This window comes from Eschscholzia californica, unplaced genomic scaffold (assembly GCF_041429995.1).
Source record: "Eschscholzia californica isolate CP2 unplaced genomic scaffold, dmEscCali1.0.p SCAF_5, whole genome shotgun sequence".
Classification (NCBI taxonomy): domain Eukaryota; kingdom Viridiplantae; phylum Streptophyta; class Magnoliopsida; order Ranunculales; family Papaveraceae; genus Eschscholzia; species Eschscholzia californica.
In genome coordinates, this window is record NW_028238472.1 from 29,613,761 (window position 1) to 29,623,990 (window position 10,230).

At 33.9% G+C, this 10,230-nt stretch overlaps 1 protein-coding gene across 5 annotated transcripts; it reads left to right on the forward strand.

The window, feature by feature from the left end:
• Positions 1 to 3,636: 3,636 nt before the first annotated feature.
• LOC147538142 (chaperone protein dnaJ 10-like) lies at positions 3,637 to 10,230 on the forward strand. Of its 5 annotated transcripts, none has more exons than XM_086642314.1 (10): positions 3,637 to 3,847; positions 4,160 to 4,262; positions 4,700 to 4,759; positions 5,070 to 5,152; positions 5,497 to 5,647; positions 5,928 to 6,057; positions 7,054 to 7,212; positions 7,289 to 7,461; positions 7,776 to 7,856; positions 9,963 to 10,230. In XM_086642314.1, the coding sequence occupies exons 2-10, from the start codon at positions 4,176 to 4,178 to the stop codon at positions 10,017 to 10,019; spliced, it is 981 nt and encodes a 326-aa protein (XP_086498440.1). In that variant the 5' UTR covers positions 3,637 to 3,847; positions 4,160 to 4,175; the 3' UTR covers positions 10,020 to 10,230. The 5 variants fall into 5 exon arrangements, 3 of the variants coding, with proteins under 3 accessions (XP_086498440.1, XP_086498441.1, XP_086498442.1); XR_015225770.1 differs by having other exon boundaries at positions 3,667 to 3,847; positions 7,776 to 8,484; positions 8,637 to 10,230; XM_086642315.1 differs by having other exon boundaries at positions 3,835 to 3,996.

The following is a 10,230-nucleotide window of genomic DNA, read 5'->3' on the forward strand; positions in this document are numbered from 1 at the left end:
CCTTTATTTTCAATCATCTTCAGTCATTATCTTCATCATCTTCAATCATCATCTTCAGTCATCATCTTTTTCGTTTAAGCAACCTTCATCATCTTCTTCATTTGAGCAACCTTCATCATCTTTTATCTTCCGTATAATGTTGTGACATTCATCTAGATGTTGTAACAACACTCTTGGATGGCATTCGACAGAAGATTATGAACAAGATGAAAAAGCACAGAGACGCCGCTATTTGATGGAATACATTTCTTTGCCCTTCCTTTAATGATGTTCAGGATGGGAAATTCAAAGTTGCCGAGACGTGAGTTACGTCGAGGCAGGCCCACTTATTTCTGAAGTTTATTCCACTCCACGTCATTCCGTCAATCTTGGTACTCTTACATGCTCTTGCCGGCGTTTGCAAGTAGACATTCTGAAAAATGTTGAATGAATGGATTGTGCCTTCATATATTTTCTGAAACAAAAATGATATTTATTTCTCTTAATCATATAATGTTATCAACATTCCTCAAAATGTCTATATATCTTTGGTTGTGTCTTCACATTTTGTTTATTTCTTTACACATTCCGAAAAATGTTGAAAGAATGGATACTTACTTGGTTAACTATTCTTTTGTAGATTTCTTTTTCATCCAAAACAAAGGCAACACTGTAGATTACATTCATAATAATGTTAGAACATTATCGATTGTGGCTTCATATATTTTCTTAAACAAAAATGATATTTATATAGAGTTTGAATTATATAAGGTTAACAACATGACCAGCAATTTGTCGAGATTCTCTAAAATGTCTATACATCTTTGATTGTGTCTTCACATTTTGTTTACTTCCTCAGACAAACTATTTATTGTCTATGCATCTCATATATTTTGAAGAACAAAAATAATATATTAAACAAATGTACTCCATATTCTTTCAACATCAAGATCCCACAACAAACAAAAACAGTACAATACCACACAAAATAATTTACAATCATTTTTTGTTTGTCCTCTAAGCAAAATTGAAGTCGTTGCGGGTTTACGAATGTGAACATAACACCGTTTCTTAAAAACAACTTCACTATTGCTTAGAACTTCTTTCCCCAAAGCACAAAATATCAACCACACTTTCAATTCAGGTTTAATCTCCACAATCTTCTGTTTTCCTTCAATATTGATGACACCGCCCGATGCTTCAAAAACACAGTAATACATATGTTAGTATTTCTATATATTACTTGCAAACACTGTAAGACTTATGCAAACAATCTGTAAAATGCCATACCACCACCACTAATGTACAAATATATTCTGAAATGGATGAAGATTAGGTAACTTGCATGCTACATTATACATAATGCTTGAGGAACAATTTCTGCAATTCTTAAACATTCTTGAAAATGGTCTAACATTATCAATAATTCTTGAACATTATTCGAACTGTTTGAGAAACAATTGTTGTTATTACCTTGCACCCCTAAATATTATTTAAAATGCTGGAACACTGCCAATAATGCGAGATCATTTTGCAAATTGTGTAAAAAAAAAACTGATGCCACTGGTTTCCATAACTATACAAAGAACCCTAGGAATAATGCAGGCTGCATTTTTCAAAATGCTAGGACACTGCCGATAATGCGAAAACATTATATGAAATGCTAGACCCCAATCAATAATGAGAGGACATTTTCAAAAATCTGATGCCACTGTTTTCCCCAAATTTTAACTTTTTTCACAGAACCTTATGTCATTTCGTATGCATTCCTAAACGTTATGCAAAATGTTTGAAAATTACATACAATGCCGAACATTATGCAAAATGTTTGAGAAACATCTTATGTCATTTCATATGAAGTCCTAAACATTCTTCAACATGCCAAAACACATACATTAATGCAGGAACATTCATGGAACATACTCCAAAATATTTTGAAATTATGTAAAATGCTTAAACATAGTTTGAAATGTTTAGAGAATATCTTACCTTGGGCTGTGATTCAGTCACCTTTAATATTTTTTTGCCTTTTTTACTAGGCCCTGCAGTTGTTGTCTCTTCACTAGCCCTCTTTCTAGGGCTAGCTCTTTGTACAGGCTGTTGTCTTGTCCCTGTTGCTTCTCATTTTTTCATTGTTGTTGCTTTCACCATCTTTTTAAATGTTCTGCACAAAATGATATGTTTATAAGAGACCTCAAAATGTTGATAATAAAACCAAAATGTTTCTACACAATCCAAAATGTCAACAACATATCAATTTTTACTCAACACTCCACGAAATGTTAAAACATAAACTAAAATGTCTGAAACATTGACCAATAACATCACTGTAATAATCAAGTAAAACCCCCAAAAATCATAAGCAAACTACTAAATGTCTTAACGTAACCCTAATTTCTGGAACACAACCCAAAATGTTAAAACAAACCATTCATTTCATCAACATTCCAGAGAACAAAAACTGGACTTACAAACACAAACCCCCAAATGTTAAAACATAAACAAAGTAATAATGAAGTAAAACCCCCAAAAATCATAAACAAAGTACTAAATGTCTCAACATAACCCTAATTTTTTAACACAACCCAAAATATTAAAACAAACCCGTAATTTCATCAACAAACCAAACCTAAAAACTTGATGAAGAACCATAAACCCCAAAATTAGCTACTGTAAAGATGCATGATTCAGAATCTCAAAAATAAAATCCAAAAATTTTAAACCATAAACCAAAATGTCGTCAACATTAACGAAGAACATCAATTTAAGAGCAATAAAAAACAAAGACCTAAATGTTTGAAACGAAACCCTAATTTTTTGAACACAACCCAAAATGTTAAATCAAACCCGTAATTTCATCAACAAACCAAACCTAAAACTTGACGAAGAACAGAGAGACGAAGAAGATGTTGAGCAAGAGAGACGAAGAAGATGTTGAGGACGAACCTGTGTGTGAAACATTTTGGAGCAGAAAATGAGGATTTGGTGATCCTCGAAGAAGAGAGAGAAGAAGCCGATTTGTTGAAACGATTTCGAACAGAAAATGAGAAGATTAAGATGCTTTTGAAGGATTAATAGAGAGAGAGAATGGCGGGAAAACAATTCGATTCAAGAGTGATTAGCCGAAAAACGCTTCGTTTGAGAGAGAGAGAAGCCGAAAAACGTTTGGATTGAAGAGAGAGAAAAAGAGAGAGAGAGAGGAGGTGGTAATGAAGAGAGAGAAATTTTTTGGTTTTATGAGGTTAGTAATTTGTTTGAGAGAGGAGGTGGTAATGAAGAGAGGTGGTAATGAAGAGAGGTGGTAAATGTCACTTTCAGCTGACAAGAGGCATGTGGGTAATGACTGATTTTTGGGGAAACGGAGAGGGATAGAAATGGGCGGGAAATGGAGGAGGGACACAAGAGGTAGGTGAAATGTTCTATGAGGTTAGTAATGTATTTTCATCTTTTGGGTTTTTTTAGATATTATTCCGGGTTGGATTTTATTTAGTATTTTAGGCCCAATTTGGGCTTTAGAATTTTCCTCTCCTCTCTTTTTTTTGTGTTTTTTTTTTTTTTTTTTTTTTTGGAAGTGTTTTTTTTTTTTTTTTTTTTTTGTTGAAAGATCTCTCCTCTCTCAATACCACTAGCCTTGTAAATAACTTACTCTATTTATGTGTTAGTCCCTGTTCACATAGCTTTGTTGTAAAAAGGTGCTCTTCTCTGAAGGGTTAACAAGTAGCTCCTATTCAATTCCTCGTTTACAAAGTACAACGCCAGCCTTTTGCCCAAAATTGGATTCTCTCTCTCTCTCTCTCTCTCTCTCTCTCTCCAATTTACTATTCATTTCAATACGACTTTGGAAGAAAATCAGTTGGTTGATTTCCAAGTAAGAATGTTGGGTTTCATCTTCTCAATTACTGAATTTTCATCGTTTTTCTTTTCTCCTTTTTTCTTACGTCTTAAATTTCCTCATTTTCATCTCATACGTTACTCTGAATCATTGACATTTTATTTTTGACACAATCCTGGTTCTGGGTATTACCTTTCTTCCCTAATTTTGTAATCTATCCTTTTGATTATTTCCCTAGTTTGGGCATTTTGAATTGTTCTTCTTGTTTTTTTTTTCTTAATTCATCTATTTTTGTTGTGTTTGATTTGTTTTGTTTCTAATTTGATGAACGAATTTTTGTTTTCCTAGCTTGATATTCGAAATCATGGTGAAAGAGACAGAGTATTATGAAATCTTGGGTGTGAAAGTCAATGCATCCCCAGCTGAGATCAAGAAAGCTTACTATATAAAAGTAAGGTTTCTACCTTCATGTGTTGTATTTGTTAGGGTTAGAAACTAACCCTTTTAAAGTTATTCACTCTATATGGTTGTTTGAATGACTATATGGCATTGCTCATTGAATTCTAAGCTTTTGTTAATACTAGTCCAGCTCCTATGAACACAACATGAATTTACATCTTTGTGTATGCCAAAAACCGGCATTAGAGGTTGCTCGAAAATTACTCACTTGTTTTGGGCCATGCAGTAGAATTGGAACACCCAACGGCGGTGCCGTAATATGAACCCGAACCCTCTTCTTGGCTCATATTTAGCCTTCTCAAATCAATCGGGTCGACTAGCGACCTTTAGGTCATCTAGATCTCGTCTAGAATGGCTTAACTTGCGAAATTATTGCATGATTGTAAAGTTCCTTCACGATAAAGTGTTATTGAATTGTTCCTTTTGTAGGCAAGGCTGGTACACCCAGATAAAAACCCTGGAGATCCCAAAGCAGCTCAAAATTTTCAGGTCAGTTCTTTAATTTAGATGTACTTATTGAAGTAAGAAGTGTTTTTGTCTATAAGCATATCTATCACTTCCTTTTTAGTGCAGAATAAATATACTCATGTTTCATAATTCTTCTGAATTGTTTTATTTCTCAATGATTTTGAGGCTCTGGGTAGAGAGCAAATCATAATAATATACTGATTTTGAGCCTACTGAAATTAACTTGGCTTAAGAGTTAATGTTTAGAGATTTCAAGAGTCCTTTTGAACTTGTATCTCTTATTTCGGGCTCTTACATTGTCGTTGTTGTGGTTGTTTTACTTGTCGCTAAGGTACTTGGTGAGGCTTATCAAGTACTCAGTGATCCTACGAAACGTGAAGCCTATGATCAGCAGGGAAAAGCAGGTTTACCAAAGTAAGTTTGCCTGAACTGATTGAAATAGAGTGAGTACATTGAGTCCTGTCTTCGGGTTGTTACATAAAGAAGGAAAATAACTTATGATGATTAGTCATGCTTTCTGTCCTTTTTATATATAATTTCATTATGGCTGCTAGTAAACTATTGGAGTTCCCAAGTTCTTAACTATTTATTTTGGATGGGTATAAGGAGCTCCAAGTATTTGAGTAGAGTAAATCGTGTTTTATTAGGAAAAACTAATGCACTTCTTTTTATTTTTAACTGCGTGATTTTGTTTTAAATTTAGGCTACCTTAATTAATGCACACCATTTTGTAATTGTTATTTCTAATATATTTTCAGGGAGACAATGATGGATCCTGCTACACTATTTGGGATGCTTTTCGGGAGTGAGTACTTTGAAGATTATGTCGGACAGCTTGCTCTGGCTTCTTTGGCTTCTGTTGAAATCGAAGACGACCTGACCCCTGAAGCCCGAAGGCAAAGAGTTCAGGTATATATGAGGGTATGAGTCATTGAGTAGTTGGACTTCGAAATTGTCTGAATTGCGGTGTGACCCCACCCGACTTAGAGTATATGTCTTGAATTCACCATTCCTTGGTTAGAGATTTTAGAGAGATGAGCGGAGAGACTCAGCTAGGATCAGGCTCACCAAGCTGCTCTCCACCTCGCTCTGAACTATTTAGGGATTTTATTATTCATGATGGATCCTATAATCGAGTAATTTTCCCATTCGTTTGTATTAATAGTTTCCTTATCATTACGATATACAGGATATACAAAAAGAGAGGGAAGGAAAACTCATAATTCGTTTAAAGGATCGCCTTCAACCATTTGTTGAAGGTCGGAAAGATGAGTTTGTATATTGGGCAAACTCGGAGGCTCGTCGTCTCTCACAAGCTGGTAATTTTTTCTTTCGCATCTAATATAAAGTGTCTTGGACCAACTTTTGCACGTTGAATGGCTGAGTTCTAACTGAATCTCACTAGAGAAGAAACAACTAGGCTTATTTTAAGTTATAACTTTTCCTTGTGGAAAATTAGAACCTTATGTTTACTTCTTTCAATTAAAAAAAATAGCTTCGTGCTTAGGTCCATAGTTCATTTTGTTTGATAACTGAAAATAATATTGATACGAAACCCATGTTAGCAATACTTCCCCAATAGCCACTATACATACTCTTACCATCATAGAGTTTCGAATACTCTCTTCGAAGACTTAACTTCTTCAAGACTGATCAACTGGCAACTCAGTTCACGTTTATAACGTGATCTTCTCCTTATAAGAATCTCATCACATAATCACCCAAAGGTCTTGTCCACATAGATGCATACTAAAAGTAAAATATCAAGAAGGCAATTTGTTTGTCTACTATCATTTTGTCAGCATAATGCAATATTACATTGGTTTTCTGAACTTGTCTCTGTTTAAGAAACTACGGTTTTGTAAAAGTAGTCGGATCATAAAGGTCTTTCCCCTTACCTGCCCTGTAGATATAGAAATAGAACAGAGACTTGGGTTCCGTTCCGAAAATTTCAGAGAACTTAGAGACAGAAAGAGTGGACAAAGAACTTCATTCAGAGACAAACTTAGTAGTTTATAACACGAGAGTTAAACTCTATTTATAGACTTAGATTTCGTCTGTTACAGAAGAGAGCAAGAGGTTTAGAAGTTTGTTATAAGTTCTTTAAAGAGAGAAGATCCCGACTAACTTTCATGACAAATTTTCAGTTTGGTTGTTAAATTCTAAACCTCTGTGACTTCTTGTTAAAAGCTTCTTACACCAGTGTTAGTTTGATTCTTTGGTTCGGACGCATTCAGACATCATATTCTAATGCTTTCACCTTGTCTTTTACTTCACTTAAACTTCTTACGCAATGAATTTGTATGTGCTTTCAGCTTTTGGGGAGGCCATGCTACATACTATTGGTTATATTTATACAAGACAAGGGTCGAGAGAACTTGGAAAGAAGAAGCGGCTTATGGGGGTACCATTTCTAGCAGAGTGGGTACGAGACAAAGGACACAATATAAAGTCACAAGTAACAGCAGCTTCAGGTGAGATTATTTCCAAATCTTCTTTTCTTTTGAAAAAAGGGTATTCGACCGAACTCCATTATTTTCATCCATGTAGGTGCTGTATCTTTAATTCAGATTCAGGAAGGAATGAAGAAATTGGATCAAGGTGAAAACAAAGAAGAGAACTTGATGAAACACCTTGAAGATAAAAAAGATGTCATGGTTAATTCTCTTTGGAAGATCAATGTTGTTGATATTGAATCGACTCTATCGCATGTTTGCCAAGCTGTGAGTATCATTTATCCGATTTTTTGACAATCAAATCCTTCTGAAAATTAATAAAAGTTTGGGTTTCTCGTGATGAAAATTTGAAGTGTTTCTATGGAACATAAAGTAAAGTTTGGCCAAATGCTAATGGCGTTAGTCCATATTACACTCTTATGCATGTATCTAAGATGTCCTGTACGCGATGTTATTCCAACAGGAATTACAGAGAAAGTCTGGAAGAAAAATGAGAGAGAAAAATTGTCATCCATTCGCTTTCATTATGTTTGTGGCAATGTCAAACTGTTTGAGCTCATATTTTTAAACTTCTACCTCAGGTTTTAAAGGATACTAGTGTGTCGAAGGATTTGCTCAGGCTACGAGCAAAAGCACTGAAAAAGCTTGGGACGATCTTCCAAGTAAGTAACCGTGTTCTATATGTCATTTATTTTGGTTTCCTTGTTATGTATTGGTGATCCTAAACCTCTATTAAGTTACTTAAACGTTCTCATCGAAAAAAGTTACTTAAACGCAGTGGCTGCTTTGGGCCCTAAGCTAAAGAGGGGCCCATATTTTGTATATTATGATACCCTCGGTTTTAAAAGATAAAACAAGAAAAATTTTAACCTATTCCTCACATGGTAAGGCATGTAATAGCTTGCCGACACAAAAAATATAGTCAAGAGAACTCGTATATATGGTAAGGTAAAGTTAAACAAATCGCCTAATTACTCCGAGGTATTATAATAATGAGATAAAATATCAAGCAAAATAGGAGAAGAAGCCACCAATATTTCAAAATATAAAAAATTCAAATGATATGCATAGACTAAATTAAACATTTCGTAGTGAATTCTTTTATCTTGTTTTTCAACTTCAAATATATTTAACTCTTTATTACACGTCGGTTGTTAGATGAAATTCTTACTTCTAGAAATGGTTTTCCATGATCTTTCAAACAAGATTAATTAATTAGTTTTCTTTTTGGCTTTTATGGTTTCTACATATATTCGTTTGCGAAAATAAAACATTTGCAAATATCTATTTGTAATTTGTTTTTTACAACATATCCGTTTGTAAATAATAGACTTCTACAAAGCAGTGTTTTAGATAAAAAAAAAAAAATTCTTCAAACAGTCGTTACAAAAACAGAACTTTTACGTAGCAACTTTTAAGAGAAATAGGACTTCTGCAAATAGCCATTTGCAAAAGCACACAAAAAAATGACAAAAGAAAAATGAAAGTGGATATTGTTTGAAAGATAATAACAGTATAATTTTAGTATACTAATTTTGTCAAAATTCGACTTGTAACGAAAGTTGACACTATGACTTTTACTAATTAACAAGAAATATGATACTTAACTTCTATTGCCTACATTAGGTTCCCTTTCTTTCTCAGTATAAAAGCGTTTTTAACCTATTAAGTCACTAATATTCTAATTTGCCTCAGTAAAATTACCTAATTTGCTTTATTAACTTTCCGCCTCATAAATTTTGCTTAGTTTGGCTAGTTTCCTTTTTCTCTATTAAAGCATCTCTAAATTACCTGTACTTAATAGTTAATACACATGTCACTTTTAAATTAAATAGGGAAAATGTAGTTAAAAAGCAAAAGATTCTATTGGTTTAAAGTTTTAGAGTGTGAGTAGGTGGCACTTAGAAAACTCAAGAACACACTCTAATTTTAAAGTGTCTCTATTGAGACTCTCTGTAATAAATCCATCCACCTTATAATAGTGTTTAACAAAGTGTCTATTGAAGAAGGTTTTTTGACAAAAACTCCAAAAAATCATTTGTGGCACTCCAAGTGTTAGAGTCTGAGTGTCCAATTGGAGATGCTCTTACATCTCGAGCTCCATGTATCCCATATTCCCTCTTTCTCTAAATTTTTTCTTTCTTTTATTATGTTCTCTCTTCAAATTTCGTTTATATTTACTATATTATTGTAAAATCAATTCTCTACTATCGAATTTGTCTCCAGTAATGATATGACAACCGAAATTAGGGGCTGAAATATTTTGAAGATGGAAACCAATGGTTTCTGTATAGAGAGAAAAAGTTCATCAAAAGAGCGAGAGAGAGAGATACAACAACCTTTGATGATTCCCAAATTCGGAATATTTCGGCCCTCAATTTCAATTTCCATATGCCCATATCATTACAAATTGTACTTGCACCATTCGATAACTATGTCGTTTGACCTATGAACCTCAGGTTTGTATTGATTATGTAAGCAAGAAGCAAGAAGATATACCGTATACGCATTTGTTGTGTATCTCTCAATTTCTTAGCATGAAATGTATATAATATGGATGCTCTTGTACAAATTCTGGAACATTTTAACTCACTGAATCCAAATTCCAGCACTTCGTATTGGTATCTGATACTGATACCCGTATAGATGTCCGTGTTACATAGCATGAACCACAATTTGACACTGAATGCACAAGAGTCCCATTTCGTCCCGAGTAAAGCATATATGATTTCTTTTAATTCTTTTCTTTTTTCCTCTTTGATTCTCAGGGGGCCAAGGTATTGTACAGAAGAGAAAACAGTCTCCGTTATGAGAATGATTGCTGAACTCGAATCATCATCAAAGACACAAATGAGAGATGACTGGAGAGGTGGTGCGGATTGTAGAGTAATGAGAAGAAAGGAACTTATATGTGACTTCAAGTCAGTTTCACTGCAATTTGTTATTTGGGTGTATATTTGATTTTAATTCTATCTTTTCAAATTTCACATCCCTTCTGTTCCATTTCTTGTGAGTTTTATGATCTGCATTTCTGCA